General features: G+C 35.1%; 1 protein-coding gene across 7 annotated transcripts in view; it reads left to right on the top strand.

The window, feature by feature from the left end:
* LOC122718958 (neurogenic protein mastermind) overlaps window positions 1-16212 on the top strand; it is a 221154-nt gene that overhangs the window by 124471 nt on the left and 80471 nt on the right. Inside the window, exon 1 of one of the 7 annotated variants that reach the window (XM_043944407.1) lies at window positions 4584-4654. The exons of the other annotated variants lie outside the window; for them this stretch is intronic. Coding sequence (XP_043800342.1) covers window positions 4610-4654 — 45 coding nt within the window. The 5' untranslated portion in view covers window positions 4584-4609. Of the gene's footprint in view, window positions 1-4583; window positions 4655-16212 lie in introns of those variants that run through there. 7 annotated transcript variants of the gene reach the window in all.

Genomic DNA, 16212 nt, shown 5'->3' with positions numbered 1-16212 from the left:
CTTCCCTCGCTACTTTTCCCTTTTCTTCCACTTCTGTTTCCGATATTTCGCGCGGAAAATACACGAAAATATAAATACACGCGGGGGAGGGAACGAAAGCAGAAAAAGGCACGCGTCTCTATTTATCATTCGATTTTTCTTCAACGCGTTTCCTCTTCGGATTCGATTTTCTTCTTCTCGGCTAGGTAATTCTCACGCAAATCTTTAGCCTAGGAACGCGGGACCAGATGAGAGGTTGAGGTTGAAATCGATATTTAGCGAAAATCGGTTGAAATCGTTTAATACTCTTGGTTGTCGAGGCGCTGGATACCCTCGATTGTTTTCGATTCTTTCGAGGATATTTGAGTCGAGGGTTATCATCGAGTTAAGATCGAGTTAAGATTTAATAGAGATTTGTATTGGGATTTAATTTTAGATTAATTTTTTTTTTTTTAAATTTACCATGAATTCTATGAATTTTCGAAAAATCTATCGAATTTTGATTTGCAAAAACAATAACGAATATTACCTTGATCAGGAAGTTTCGTCGCTCGAAATAAGCGGAATTTGTCTTCGAAACGCGAGTCGCATTTCCGAGATACAGGTGCATAAATTTTCTTTCGAAGCCGCGTTGACATTTTACCTTCGAGATTCAGTCCAACCTCGGGAAATTCCGTCTCGACGAACTTCCTCCGAAACTTGTTTTTCCCTCCCATAATATTATTTCATCGCTTCAGATATGGCGGAATATTAAGGACATATCATGCACGTATATATACGTGGAGCTGATATCCTCAATTACTCCTCGAGGATCTTTCGTTATTGAATAAAAAAAAAAAAAAAAAAAAAACAGTTCTCATCGATAAGAAACCACTCGTTTAATTAAATAAATCCTCGAAGTGAAATTCTTCATACGATAATAAAATGATCAGAGACAGAAAATTTTTGCATTTGTTAAAAAAAGTAATCTCATTGAATTCGATTCGAAGATTTCGAGAATTCAAATTATCTGAAATCATTGGTAAATCACACGTGAGAATAATTTAAGAAAGATCGTAGGAAAAAAAAAATTCCAAATTGGATAATTACCTAACTGACTTGGATTCGATCATCAAATCTATCCCTCCCTTTTTTCTCGAAATCACTGCTCTCGAAATCCTGCTCGTTATTCCATCTTCATCCAAACCGAAAGATCTCGATATCTACCCCTCCTCCTTACCCACTTTACCCGCTGTAAATTGTAAGCGTTATCCCGTAAGAAGGCTCGAGAGGATGGAGTTATAAATTTCCTGCTGGTGGACGCGTTCACTTCCACCACCTCTACGCTCCCTCTTCTCACGCGCGAAACGGCGGGGTGGCCTAGGCGCGGCCCGATCCTCTCTCCGCTAGGAAACAGTCGGTGGACGTAAGTCAGGTATCACGCTGTTTGTTCAATAATCAATTCGACGCCCCGATGGGAGTGGTGGCAAGGCGGTGAAATATTTTTCAGAGGAAAAAGCCACCGCGATGCGCGCCGGCCTTCTCTCCTTCCAAAGAGAGAAAGGGAGAGGGAGAGGGAGAGGAAGAGAGAGAGAGAGGTTTCGCGAGCCAGTACACTCCCGCCAGAAATTTATCGGCGAGAAGCGGCGCAGCTCGAGCAGCTCCGGACCGATCGATCCGCAAGCTTTCTCCAACCTGCCTCCTCGACGTGGTTCTCCCTGGTTATGGGTGAAAAATTGTCACGGCTAGCAAGGGATAGGGGTAGAATTTTTTTCCGCCAGGTGGAAGTGAGAGTGATTTCGATTTAGGCCGGTGGCACATCGATCTGATTGTCCGCTCGTGGTGTATAGTTTCTTATAATAAACTTGGACTCTTAGGATTGTGCGAGGTTCGCGCGTGGATCAGGGTAGTTGAAGGATCGAGGAATTTCGTGGAATCATAATATTTTTCGAATTTAAGATTGTTAAGATAAATTGATTTTCTCGTGGTATTTTCTATTGCACTTTTGTCAAAGCGGTATTCAACTCTGAATAGTTAATAATCAATCCTGAAATTTTATTGATTTATGACTATTCATAAATAAAATAATCGAAAAATTTATACTTATTTATACTATTATATTATTTTTATATTATTTTTTTTTATACTTATTTTATTTATATTTATTTTATTATTATATTATTTTTTTTTATACTTATTTTATTGAACATCTTTAATCCACCATTTTAAAAATTCAAAAGTAGTCCATCAATTTTTTTATTCTCTATTTTATTTTAAAATACTTAAGAACATTAACAAATGAAAAAAAAAACACAAAAAAATGTTGTAGTTTTATGTAAAAAAGATTAAGATAATTACTACAAATAAGCAACACTGTCGAGTATATTCAGTCGTATTTATATAGAAAACCAAAACTGCAGATTAATTCGGGCGAGCGAGTTAATCTTCATAGTTCGTTAGATGGATTCCAACTTAATTGATTAGATAAACTTCGCGTAAACTTGTCCATTCTGCCCGTCCCAGGAAGAAGCCTTCAACCGCGAAGTTGATTTCCGAAGTGAGTCGTCGCTCTTCGACTTTCGGTTGCCCACGCGAGCAACAATATGAGTCGGCCTGTGTGTAGGTATTGCGCGCGACCCTTTTTATTTTCCTCTTTCCCCGTTTTTCTTTCTCGTTCAGCGAGCGGTTCGAGGTCAAGGCAACTAGGCGATAAATACTCCATTGCCACAGACCCAATAAACGTGTTGGCAAAACACGAGTGCGAGAGTTATTTAAACGTACGTCACGTGGATAGAATAATTTCGATCTGGACGATCTACTGATTTCGTACGTAAAGTAAATAAGATATATATATTATAATATCGATAGATTATACTATATAGAGTATATCTATAGTATATGCTATAAGACTATTAAACGTACGTCACGTGGAATAGAATAATTTCGATCTGGACGATCTACTGATTTCGTACGTAAAGTAAACAAGATATATATATATATATTATAATATTGATTATACTATATAGAGTATATCTATAGTATATGCTATAAGACTATACTATATAGATTCGTCGAAAGAATTTTTACCACTTTTATCACAATTGCTTCGAATAATTTTATCACTAGCCTTGTCCACTTAGTTATTTCTTCCGTGTAAATACTTTATCGATAACGATCCCCCAACGCGTTAATAAGAAAACGATGTGGTAAATTAGCTAGACAATACAGTGAACGTTGTAATCACGTTTGTGAATATAATCGACGAGTCTCTCGTTTGAAAAGAAAAGGGAGAAGCGGTTGATTTCGCTTGGTGTGGGGTTAACAACGGCCAGATATCGGCAGAGAAAGAAGAGAGTACAGTTATTCTCAAAAACTATGTATATATATATATATATATATTGTGTATACATGTGTAATTTCGATTTCTACGACAAATGGATTTTTGAACAAATGGAATAGATATTTATATTTATATTAATCTTTCCAAATGAATGTTTAATGTTTAATAAATGCGTTAAAAATATTTCATTCCATATTAATATTTTTTTTCGTTACATTACATCATTACTCTNTTTTGAACAAATGGAATAGATATTTATATTTATATTAATCTTTCCAAATGAATGTTTAATGTTTAATAAATGCGTTAAAAATATTTCATTCCATATTCCACATCATTACTCTGTCTCAACTTACACAGAATATCACAATAAAAGTATTTTAAAAACTTTAAAATTTCCTTACACGCGGGGTATATCCGAATTTTATTTTTGGACGCAACTGTACGCGTACAGTTGGAGGAAAGTTTTTCGCGGATCGCTCGTATTCGCGTTTAAAGGGTTGTGCGAGAGTCGTCGCGTGCGTGCACCATAGCAAATGGGATCTCCCACGCTTATGGTGAATAATTTCACGGGGTATCATCACGGTGAATTATTACACGGGGACATCAGTTTGTGTTTGTGAACACGGCCGGATGCTGGTACAGCGATAGCGATTGGCCGACGCGAAATTAATGCGCGAGTATTATCGAGTGTTGACGTCGCGCTCTGAATAAACACCCGATTCGTCCGTTTTTTCTTTCGAGGACGATCGCTTTCCCTCCCCCCTTCGGCAAGAATTTTTGATCTTCCATCCGAGAAATCGAAATTTTCCCGATCATATTTTATTTATACTCGATTATTATACTCTTCTCCTTTTTACTGTGTTGTTTTCTACAATTCGTAAATTTTTCGTTTGGAGGGAAAGGAGAGGGGAGGAATGAATCTTTTTTTCGACGAACATCGAATTGGTGGCAATGGAAAAAAAAAAATGCGAGAATAACAGGTATAGTTATAAATAATTAATTGCCCACAAGTGTGAGCAATGAGATTGCATAACGCCTTCTCTCTCTCTCTCTCTCTGCTCCTCTCACATTTACTTCCACGTGCGAATACCACCACCCCTCCCTCCCCCTCTTGTCCCATCAAAGGTGAAACGCGTGTGTTCATCAACGATGAGGAAAAGGTTAAAGGGGGCCGTGTAATTTCTCGCGATGGATAGCACGACGAGTCAAGTCCTTACCTTACACTACCCGCGTTCCATTGTTTTCGAAAGACAAGACTTGCGATTCTCCAAGAGGAAGAAAAGTGATATCTCATACGTTTTTTCCAAGATGTTTACTCGGATAACTTGTTCCTACGTAGAGCGGAAAATATGGGTAAGGGTTGTTTCCGTTCTAACCTTTGTTCCAATTTTTCTTATTTCTCCTTTTAATCGAGGATGATCTTTTATTTTTTCGTTTTTTTATCCCTTCAGAAAATTGCGCGACGTGTGATTTATTTATTTTTTGAATTAATTCTTCTCTCTTGGTGTTAGCGCGATAAGTTTTACGATTTCGTTATGGGAGTAAATTTCAGTATAGCGAAGTATAAGATTTATCGATTCCTTTCGAAGGGAAAGAATACGCAAATGTATATATATGTTGTAAGACAATATGTTCGATTTATAGTCTCGAGAGAGAGAGAGAAAGAGAATATATATTCGTTAAAATGTAGACGATAAAAAATTACGCCATAAAACGCGTATGAAAATTTAACGGCAGGCGAACCATTAATCGTGAAACATCCTAATATATATATATATATATATATATATATATATATATATCTACGCGCTACACCATTTGTTGCGACAGTAATGAGATCGAGTTACTCGCCGTTCAAAAACCTTTAATCGTTCTTTACAATTTTATTTTCATCGTAGGACTATTCAAAGACCCTGACATCGTCATTATATATCCAATACACGATACATATTTTATTCTCAACTATTTAAAAAAAGTTACGAAGTAGTTTTTCGCTAATAACTAAACTCGTAAAAATTTCCTAACCTAATTTTTCTTCTTCTTAAAAGAATATTGATTAACCTTGGAAATATTGAAGAGAAATGTTTGGAAACAGGAGAAAATTCCGGTTCGAGTTTTCACGTGACGTAAATTTACGGGGATCTCTACCGTTCGCATACATATATATATATATATATATATATATATATACTAACGAGGGACGAAGACGGAGAGATAGGGAGAGAGGGAGAGGTGGCGAATCAGTACGCTGGTTGGTCCGCGTATCGCGTATGTGCCGGTTACGCACGTTACAATCACGTGATTCCATTATGTCTGCCTGCGCGCGATTTGTTATTGTAATTACTGGAATCTGCATATCAAGCGACGAAAGTCTATGGCCGTGCTTGTGCTTTGTATCGTGACACGCGGATCTATCGTGCACCGTAATAGTTGACGCGCGATATAATCAAACGGTGTTGCACGAAATCGATCTTTGGGCGTCGATGGAAAAGGGAAGAGAGAGAAAGAGAGAGAGAAAGAAAATTAATCGTTTCTTATCCCGCATGAATAAGAAATATATCCAGTTTTTGAAGAATCTGATATTGTATCGCGCTATAAATTTCTTTCTTTTCGTCTTTTGTTTAATTTTTTTTTTTTTTTCCTCTCCAAAAGAAATAAGTTTTAGGTTTCGAATTTAGAATTCACAATGAAATCTGTATATACAGGAATATAGGAAGATGGGAAGTGTAGTAATGTAGATGACGAGAATATTATTTCTGTATTATTTAGAATTTGAGAAGAATATTATTGAAAGAATATTATTGGAAGAAGTTTGTGCAAAGATTAACCTCTCAAGTAGTCTCTCTAACTCTCGCGAGATTATCTAAAAAGTGTACTTTAATGATAAGAAAATCTTGATTCGTGATTAGATATCGAATCGTAAATTTATAAATCTCCTCGTCAAGAGTCATCAAATTTGAAAAGTTCCAAGGGAACGATTTTCTTTCCTATTAAAAAAAAAAATAAAAATAAAAAAAGAAAAATTCCTTGGTCACTCCGAATATATTTAACTCGTACGAATTTCACTTGATGCGAAGCAAAAGTTTCCAAATTAAATTCTAAAATTGTGGCACGATATTTCGAGGCAGAAGAAGAAGAAGAAGAAGAAGAAGAAGAAGAAGAAGAAAACCAACGAGACGAGACGATACGATGTTTCCCCCGTCACTTCTTATTTACCGATTCTGGTGACCGTCCAAGAAAACGATACGACTTTTTATTGACCAATCGAGCGAAGGAACAAACGATCCTTTTCCTCCTCCTCCCTCCCCCTTCCTTTGGCACAATGAGCGCATCACTACCGGACAAATCGGGATTTTCGATGGGTAACCGTGCACGCCCACGCCAAAACACCACCATCCACCCGGTCTAAAAGTAACCGGACCGATATCCCAGTCTAAATATGGATTTGCTTGTACGTTGGCCTTTGTTGAAAACGCGAACGTTTCGAAGCCTGTCCGCTTCTGCGTTTCTCTGTTTCGATCTCCTCCACTCGCAATCTGAATTCACAGTCTTATCTCGAGGAGAAGCCTCCGTGGATCCCCCGTAACGAGAATTTTCGATCGATAAAATCGATTTTCAATTTTAATTCAATCTCCTGGTAAAACGAATGAGAGAGGAGTTAAAGTTAAAGGATCGCCCTTTATTTCTAAGGGATAGAAACAGAGTTGTAGACAAGATACATCATCGAAACGTTCGACGAGAATGATCCAATCGTTTCAAGAAAAGTTTTTGTGCATCGTCGAGAGGGGAGGAAAAAATTGGGTCAAAAAGTTGGAGGCCCAGTTTCGCGAGGAAGAAGAAGACGCGGTTTCTGCCAATTCGACGAGACTTGGCATCGTCATCCCTTCTTCCCATCCCTTCGCGGGACGGCTGGGGTCGTTGATTGGCTCCGTCCAGAATCCAGAAGGTTTCTTTCGAAGCCTGGGGAAAAATTCGAAAAATTGGAGCGATTTGATCAGATTTTGGTCAGAGAGGAGGGGGGAGGCACGATTTTTTGAAAGTCATCGGTAAAGAGGTCGTTGACTCGAGACGATTCGAGTAGAAAGTGTGAATTTATGGCGGACGTTGGAATTTCGTAAAAAGGAAATGATGACTGTTGAAATGACTCTCGAATCGGTAAACGCGTATTTTTTATTGCTTGGGAATCTTATTCGATGAATTATTAATTATTTTTACTTTTAAAATTACGCGCGTAATTAATGTTGATAATTCATCTTTGGATAATAGGAGAGTTATATTGAAAATTGAATTTCCTAAAGATCGTTAAAAAAACTAGAGAAAACGAAACCTACGTTAGATTGAAAGAAAGAATGTCGAAAATGGATTTTCGCAAACGCGAAAAAAGTGTTTCTCGTGGAAAAGTCGTCTCTAAAACGCAACGATCCCGACACGACGACGTGTCCTATCCGCCAACTCTCCAAGGACTTTCGTAATGGAGTTGTATCAATAATATAGGGGCGTAATAAGTTGGGAAGCAGGGGCTGCCACACCCTATTAACCGCACCGCTTCTAACCGCAATTACAGTACGCCTTCGTACACTCGTGGCTTGACACGATATTACTAGGCACTGATAATAAACTTACACGGATAGTCGATGCACCTAGTTCGCCTCTTCCTGCCGGATCAACGCCGAAACAACCGTCTCTCGACGTCCTTTGTTCAACAACGGTTCTTGTTTCTCCCTCCCCCCGAGAGAAAAATCGTGGATAACTTATAATAAAGTTAGTAGAACTCGTGGAGTGATTTCTTTTTAATTTTTTTCGAAAGGAAAATTTTTTTAAAAATTGGAAAAATTCGAGAGAAGATTTTAATATGCTCGAGGAATCGGTCCAATGTGATCGGTTGAAGGAGCAACGTGATGGAATATCGCGAAAGGGTTAATTATCCGAATGGAAGAGATCCAAGAGATATTCTCAAGTGTATTCTCGGTCTGAGAATAGGAAGATTTGTTTTATCGATTAAAAATATCGGCGATCGTTTATTAGCGTAATGAGATTGGACGATGTTTGCTTTTCTAGGATTCGTTGACAATTTTCGTGGAATCGGCGATCGATCGGGATACGATCGAGTTCGTAATGATGATATTATTTGTTGATCAGCCAGAGAAAGAAAGATTATTAATTGTTTCCCGTTTCATATGAGAATCGTGATTTTTTTCGATTTCGAAATTATTCGTTGCGTTTGATCCTTAAATCGTCGAACGTCGTTAACGATTCTGTGATAATTTTCTGGTGGGATCGAAAACCGATACCGTTTGGGTCACGAATTACTTTAATCATTATTTATTATTTTGGAGGATGCGATATCGAAATTTTATCGAATTATCGAAATCACCGCCTCGTCGTTTCACGATTCGTGTAAAAAAAAAAAAAAAAAGAAAAAAAATGGTCGATAAATCCGTGATACACAGATGATAAAAATTGATTGAAACGCATTCTGTAACATTCTGTTGGTCCGGGTATTTTTATTATTTCGTGTAGTTGCCGCTATTTCAATCCACGATGGTGTTCCGTTTGGAATGTTGTAACAACTGTTTATCGACGGTTGATGCAACGCTATGTTGAATTTGAATAACACCGTGTGAATAACGAATACACGCGTGAATTTTGTTGTTCCCTTCCTTACGTATTGGAAATTTATTTTGTTAAACGTTGCCCCGCCAACTGAATATCTTGTTGATGACCGTTATTTCTCCGGGAAAATTCCACTTATTATATCGTTTTATGGGTCAGATATTTGTTTCTAAATATTTCTTATAACACTCAAGTTTTCGTTCTGAACGAGAAATAAAATTATAAAATTAATTCTGTTATTACATATTTACCTTAATTTCAAGTTTCTAGAAATTTTTAAAACATCTAAATTTCCTCTCGCAATTATTTTCCAAAATTTAAGACATATACTTGAATTTGTATTTAAAAGATCAGATATTTATTTCTAAATATTTCTTATAACATTCGAGTTTTTGTTACATATGCTGAAAGAAATAAAATTAACTCTGTTATTACATATTTATCTTAATTTCAAGTTTCTAGAAATTTTCAAAAAATGTAAATTTCCTCTCGCGGTTATTTTCCAAAATTTAAATTTCGTTCAAAATTCATTCAAAAGATATATAATAATCGATATATATACGATATATATATAGGAAGAAGGGAAAAATTTCACGAGAAAGATAATTTTAATTCCTTCTCGAGTGAAACGTATCCCGTGATAAATAATCGTCATCTTGCACGAAAGTCTATCCAATGACGCATTGGCAACAAAGCGCAAATGATGATCGAACGAGAGAACGATTTTGAACTCGTTCTCCCGATGAAAACAAATTAAACGTAAATCGATCGATTTGGTTAAAAGCGTTTTAACGGTTAATTGTAACGTAATCGCATACACCGACCGCATGCTAAATTGATATTTATACGTCTGCGACCGAATTAGAACGGCTTATAAATATCCGGGCCGCAAATAGCGTGGCATCACGACACGTGCAACCACATGAGATGCACTTCATACTCCTGCCGCTGTTTATTATTTACTGTTTACCCTTTGAAATATAACGAAGAGAATTCGTCGTTATATACGCTTTTCCAATTTAAATCCCTCTCCTCTGAAACGTGTATTGGTTGAAATTTTAGAAACTCGTTAAACGAGGGATCTGCCTGCAATTCCATCGCCTTAGAAAATCCATTAATTCCAAAATCCATTAATTGCAACAAATGAAGTACAATGATGATTGTTTCAATTCTAATTATATATATATATATTTTATATGGAAGAAATATTAAAAAGTTATTAAGTTGCAAATGGATATCATTTTCGAATTATTGTCACGTGATCACTGTTGGATAAAATAATAAAAATTCGAGAAAATTGGATAGTGAGATAATCGAATAAATTTCTAATTATATTATATTTTATATGGATGAAATATTAAAAGATTACTCAGTCTAAATTATTAAGTTGCGAGTGGATATCGTCCGATATCATTTTCGAATTATTGTCACGTTGGACAAAATAAAAATTCGAGAAAATTGGATATGGAGCATCGAATAAATTTCCAATTATATATATTTTATATGGAAGAAATATTAAAAATTACTCGCTTCTAAGTTATTAAGTTGCAAGTGAAATATCGTCCGATATCATTTTCGAATTATTGTCACGTGATCACTGAATAAAATAATAAAAATTCGAGAAAATTGGATATGGAGCATCGAATAAATTTCTAATTATATATATATTTTATATGGAAGAAATATTAAGAGGTTATTTAATCGTTTCTAAGTTATTAAGTTGCAAATGGATATCATTTTCGAATTATTATTACGTCATCACTGTTGGATAAAATAATAAAAATTAAAAAAAATTGGATAGTGAGATATGGAGCATCGAATAAATTTCTAATTATATATATTTTATATGGAAGAAATATTAAGAGGTTACTCAATCGTTTCTAAGTTATTAAGTTGCAATTATTGTTACGTCATCACTGTCGGATAAAATAATAAAAACTCGCGACAATTCGAGACAATTCGAGAAAATTGGATAGTGAGATATCCAATATGGAGCATCGAATAAATTGTCAGGGTGGATTATGGCGATAACAAGGATAACGGAAACGCGTCTCGTCCTTGCACGAGAGGCGATCATCGGTTAAGAAGATTACGATCCCCACGTGTCACGTTCCTCGGCCGGGGAGTAGCCAGTCTGAATTTCCAGTCTGAATATGTATAAACGTTAGAGACGTCGAGTTTGGTGAATAAACAAGAAGAGTTACGTTAATATCGGGGAGGGAAATTGAACTGTGAACAAGTGTTTCTCCTTCTTGAAATTTGATTTCCTTTGTGCTTCGACACACCCTTTCGATACCGATTCTCCTTAGAAAAGAAAGGATTTTACTTGTATCGTATGATTGAAAATATACGATATTCAGGTTAAGATTCGTAATAATTCCCCAACTTTCGTTCCTAGGGATAATCAAGTAAAACTTTCTAGAGGAGGAGGAATTGTTTGTTGCAATTTGATTCCCCATAAGGAATATATGCCTTCCCTATAAAGACTGGAAAGTGCACAGTTAACCACTTTTAGCTTCGTTTCTATTGTGAACGATGATGATGATGGTCGATGAAACGCTTGCTTTATTCACGTCTCTGACGTCACGTATAGTTACCGTCAATATACATAATTTCGTCTAATTCAATATCATAATTGTTGCCAGTTTGAATGGCGATACGATTCAGAGAAGAAATATATATATATATATATATATATATATATAAATTGTTTTTTCGATACCAAATATATGCACAGAAACAACAACAACGACAGCGATTCTCGTGGACGTTCTCAAAATCGTTCCGTCATGGCAGATAACTAGATTCATCGCATTCTCTCTGTAGTCACAGACACGCTCCTCACCGGGAACGAGTTAATGCTCCAATAATAATAGTCTACTCTCTCAGCCTCTAGAAACATTAGAACTCCAGCACTAGTTTCCACTAATTTTCTCCTAAAATTCTATTCACGTGGAAACGTTGATTTCAAAAAGATATTCTCGTTCCAAACACATTTGGAACAATTGTTGTAAACACATTTTAAAAGTATTTCGTGTGTACGTATATTCGCTTTAAAATTATTCCACGTATTCATTAACGATTTATAATAATTATTCGTAATTATTACGTCCAAAAAAAAGAAAAAAAATACACCGTATCTTCGAATATTATTTTCATCTCGATAATAACACTAGTAACGTAAAAAGATACGAGAGAAGATACGCATAATTTCATTTTCGCTTTCGGAAGAAAAGAAAAGAAAAGAAAGAAAGAAAGAAAGAAAAAGGAAAAAATCTCGATCGTATTTTGACGATCGAAGTACTTGCGGAGAGACGGGGATTGGGTCGAGTGATATTTAGGTCGTGTTAACAGTTTCGCCAACGAAGTGCTGGCGTCGTTAACGAAACGTGTAACGCTCAATAGACGTGGTGTATCCTCCCACGCAGGAGGGAACTCGATCGCGCGCGCGCGCGCGCGCACACTCCTCAAGGTTACTCGCTCTGACACGCTTCTTATCTTTTCGTTCACTCGGCGTAACACGTTGCTCGAGATTCAACAGATTGCTCGATTTCGAACGGTTTCTTCTATTATTATCGGATTATTGTCGACAATCAAGGGAGATACAATCGGGTGGAAAATATAGTCGCGCTTTAAATCGCGATGTTGTCTCTCTAATCGCGAAAGGGGATTTTTAGGGGGTTTCATTTTCTCGAACGAGTAAAGTTTAATAAAGTTCGACGATAAGTCTCGAAAATCGATTTTCTTCTTCGATTTTAATCAATTAATTGTTTTTTAATATCGGTCGTTAAATTATCGATGTGTATAAATATCTAATCGAAGGAAGAAAAACGTGAAAACGTGTGTAATAAAGGTAAAATAAAAGAGAAGTAAAAATATACCGGTCGAGAGAAAGAGTTAATAATAATAAATTTCACGCACATTGGCGTAAAGTTTTTTTTTTTTTTTTTTTCTATTTTCCTTCTATCATCCTTTAAAACTATTTTATCTTTACGAAATAATCTTTTCTTAACGCCGAAACGAACGAATTCAACTTTGACAATCTTTCTCATAAACTTTCGAACGAAACAATTTTTTCTTTTTTTTTTTTTTTTTTTTTTTTTTTTTTTTTTTTTGGAAATGATTCAATAATCTCGAATAATATACTCGATTACACGTTACAAGTTACCGTTTTGTGCACAAACTGGCAGTAAACTGTTACTTCCAGTCGAAGTGGCATAACACGGCCCTCAATTTCAGTAAACTTGCCGAGGATACAATCGTTTACCGATTTCCCAGTTTCTGAAGTTATAGAGCGAACCGTATTTTTTCTTTTCATGAGAATCGAAGAAGATACGAAAATTTTCATTGACATTGGATATTAGCGGCATAGATATTTTTTCCACATTCCTTCTGAAATGTATTATAAAAAAAAGTACACAGATTGCGTCCAAATAATAATAATAATAATAATAATAATAATAATAATTATTATTATTATTATTATTAATTCGAAACGTCACATCTTGTTACGCCCGATTTAAATAAAATAAAATATAAAAAAAAGGCATCCAAAAGATTCCGTCCAAATAATAATAATAATAATAATTCGAAACACACATCTTGTTACACTCGATAATAAAATAAAATATAAAATAAAAAAAAGGCATCCAAAAGATTCTGTCCACATATTAATAATAATAATAATAATTAATTCGAAACGTCACATCTTGTTACGCCCGATTTAAATAAAATAAAATATAAAAAAAAAGACATCCAAAAGATTCCGTCCAAATAATAATAATAATAATAATTCGAAACACACATCTTGTTACACCCGATAATAAAATAAAATATAAAAAAAAGGCATCCAAAAGATTCCGTCCAAATAATAATAATAATAATAATTCGAAACACACATCTTGTTACACCCGATAATAAAATAAAATATAAAATAAAAAAAAGGCATCCAAAAGATTCTGTCCACATATTAATAATAATAATAATTATTAATTCGAAACGTCACATCTTGTTACGCCCGATTTAAATAAAATAAAATATAAAAAAAAAGACATCCAAAAGATTCCGTCCAAATAATAATAATAATAATAATTCGAAACACACATCTTGTTACACCCGATAATAAAATAAAATATAAAAAAAAGGCATCCAAAAGATTCCGTCCAAATAATAATAATAATAATAATTCGAAACACACATCTTGTTACACCCGATAATAAAATAAAATATAAAATAAAAAAAAGGCATCCAAAAGATTCTGTCCACATATTAATAATAATAATAATAATTAATTCGAAACGTCACATCTTGTTACGCCCGATTTAAATAAAATAAAATATAAAAAAAAAGACATCCAAAAGATTCCGTCCAAATAATAATAATAATAATAATAATAATTCGAAACACACATCTTGTTACACCCGATAATAAAATAAAATATAAAAAAAAGGCATCCAAAAGATTCCGTCCAAATAATAATAATAATAATAATTCGAAACACACATCTTGTTACACCCGATAATAAAATAAAATATAAAATAAAAAAAAGGCATCCAAAAGATTCTGTCCACATATTAATAATAATAATAATTAATAATTAATAAGTAATAATAATAATAATTAATTCGAAACGTCACATCTTGTTACGCCCGATTTAAATAAAATAAAAATATAAAAAAAAAAAGGCATCCAAAATTATTACATCCAATTTAAATAAAATATATAGAAAGAAAAAATCAATCGTGAAAATTCTTCGAGGTCTGACGAAGAGTATAGAGAAATAGAGAGAAAGACAGATTTTGAAGAGTGACGCGTGGACGCACATAGAGAAACGCGAAAATTGCGAGTGGAGGGACACAGGTTGATGAAACGGAACGGTATGAAAGGAATGAAAGTCCGCCAAGATTTACGTCCGCTTTAATAACCAACGTGGTCGTTTCGCGGGATATCTGTGTCTCGATTGTGTTTCCTTCTCGAGGTAAAGGGGAAAATCGGTGCATCCTTCGACTCTTTTTTTTTTTTTTTTTTACTTTCTCGCGTCGAAAGTGTGTCCCTTCTTACGGTAGCACTACATCGGCGTATCGAGATTATCATTAACCGGGCATTTTTCTCAAACGAATGCGAGGAAAGCGAGCAATTTGAACAAGTTTTACGAATATGGGACGAATATATATATATATATATATATATATTGTTGTTGTTCGAAGCTTTCGAATTATGAATTATATATTCATATATTGTTGTCCGTGTATTGTTCGACTCTGATTTGTGATACGAGGATGTACTTTCTCGTGAAATTATTTATTATTATTATTATTATTATTATTTTCTTTTTAAACGGCGAAACCGTATTCAACCGATTGGTCTCTTCACAGATTGGTTCTTTCTTTCATCGAGGTGAATTTGTATTTTTTTTTTCAAAAAAATTAATTATAATTGGTGAATTACACGCGGAGGATAATCGGGGTAAAGTTTGTTGAAATTCGACGTTCGAGGAGGACACGCGCCTCATTATGAACGCGCGCGAGTTAATTAGAAACAGTGGTGGAGGTAAGTTTCGTGGAAGAGGTAGGACGCGGAAAGATCGATCGAAGAAAGATTCTACGAATTCTTTGTGCGCGGCTTAAAGAATCGCTTTCCTGGAAGTTCGAAGCGACGGTTGAAACTTCCATTTCCCGTTTCCGAGAACTTATGGACCGAGTGTATCTAATATAAGGAGACCGATAATGGACTCTTAGATTTTTCTAATCCATCTGCCGTTGCCCGTTTCCCGCCAACCTCTTCCGTGTATCGAAATGATTTGTGACGGTTGGAAAGTCTCGAAAGAATTGCTCGAAGAGACTTGGAGGAGAAAAAAAAAGAAAAAAAGAAATTTCTTTCTTAGACGATACGTCCAACAATCATCCGACAAATATAAATTAAAATATCCCGCCTAATCTTCTCCCTATCTTTTCCTACATTAATCTTCTAATCCCCTATCAATCAATTACATTTAAAAGTAATTTTTAATTCGATCTCAAATTTATGACGCTCTTCAAAAAAAAAAAAAAATGTCAACATTCGCAACGAGCATTTGCAATAAGTAAACCAAATCCTCCAAAGTACACAATTATAACACGAACGAACGAAAACCAAATAATAGAAGGCAAACAAGAAGAAGAAGAAGAAGAAGAAGAAGAAGAAGGAAAAGAATATTTAAAATCCTCCAACCACGAACAGCGACGAATATCGACGCCGGGATCCCTCGCGTTATCCGTGCACTTTTCGCCTCGTGAAATTGGTCCCGTTGAAGGCGGGCG

The sequence above is a fragment of the Apis laboriosa genome, unplaced genomic scaffold (assembly GCF_014066325.1).
Source record: "Apis laboriosa isolate Shangri-la unplaced genomic scaffold, ASM1406632v1 scaffold68_cov148, whole genome shotgun sequence".
NCBI classification, from domain to species: Eukaryota; Metazoa; Arthropoda; class Insecta; order Hymenoptera; family Apidae; genus Apis; species Apis laboriosa.
The sequence above is the reverse complement of the archived record's forward strand: the minus strand, read 5'-3'. Positions and strand labels throughout refer to the sequence as shown.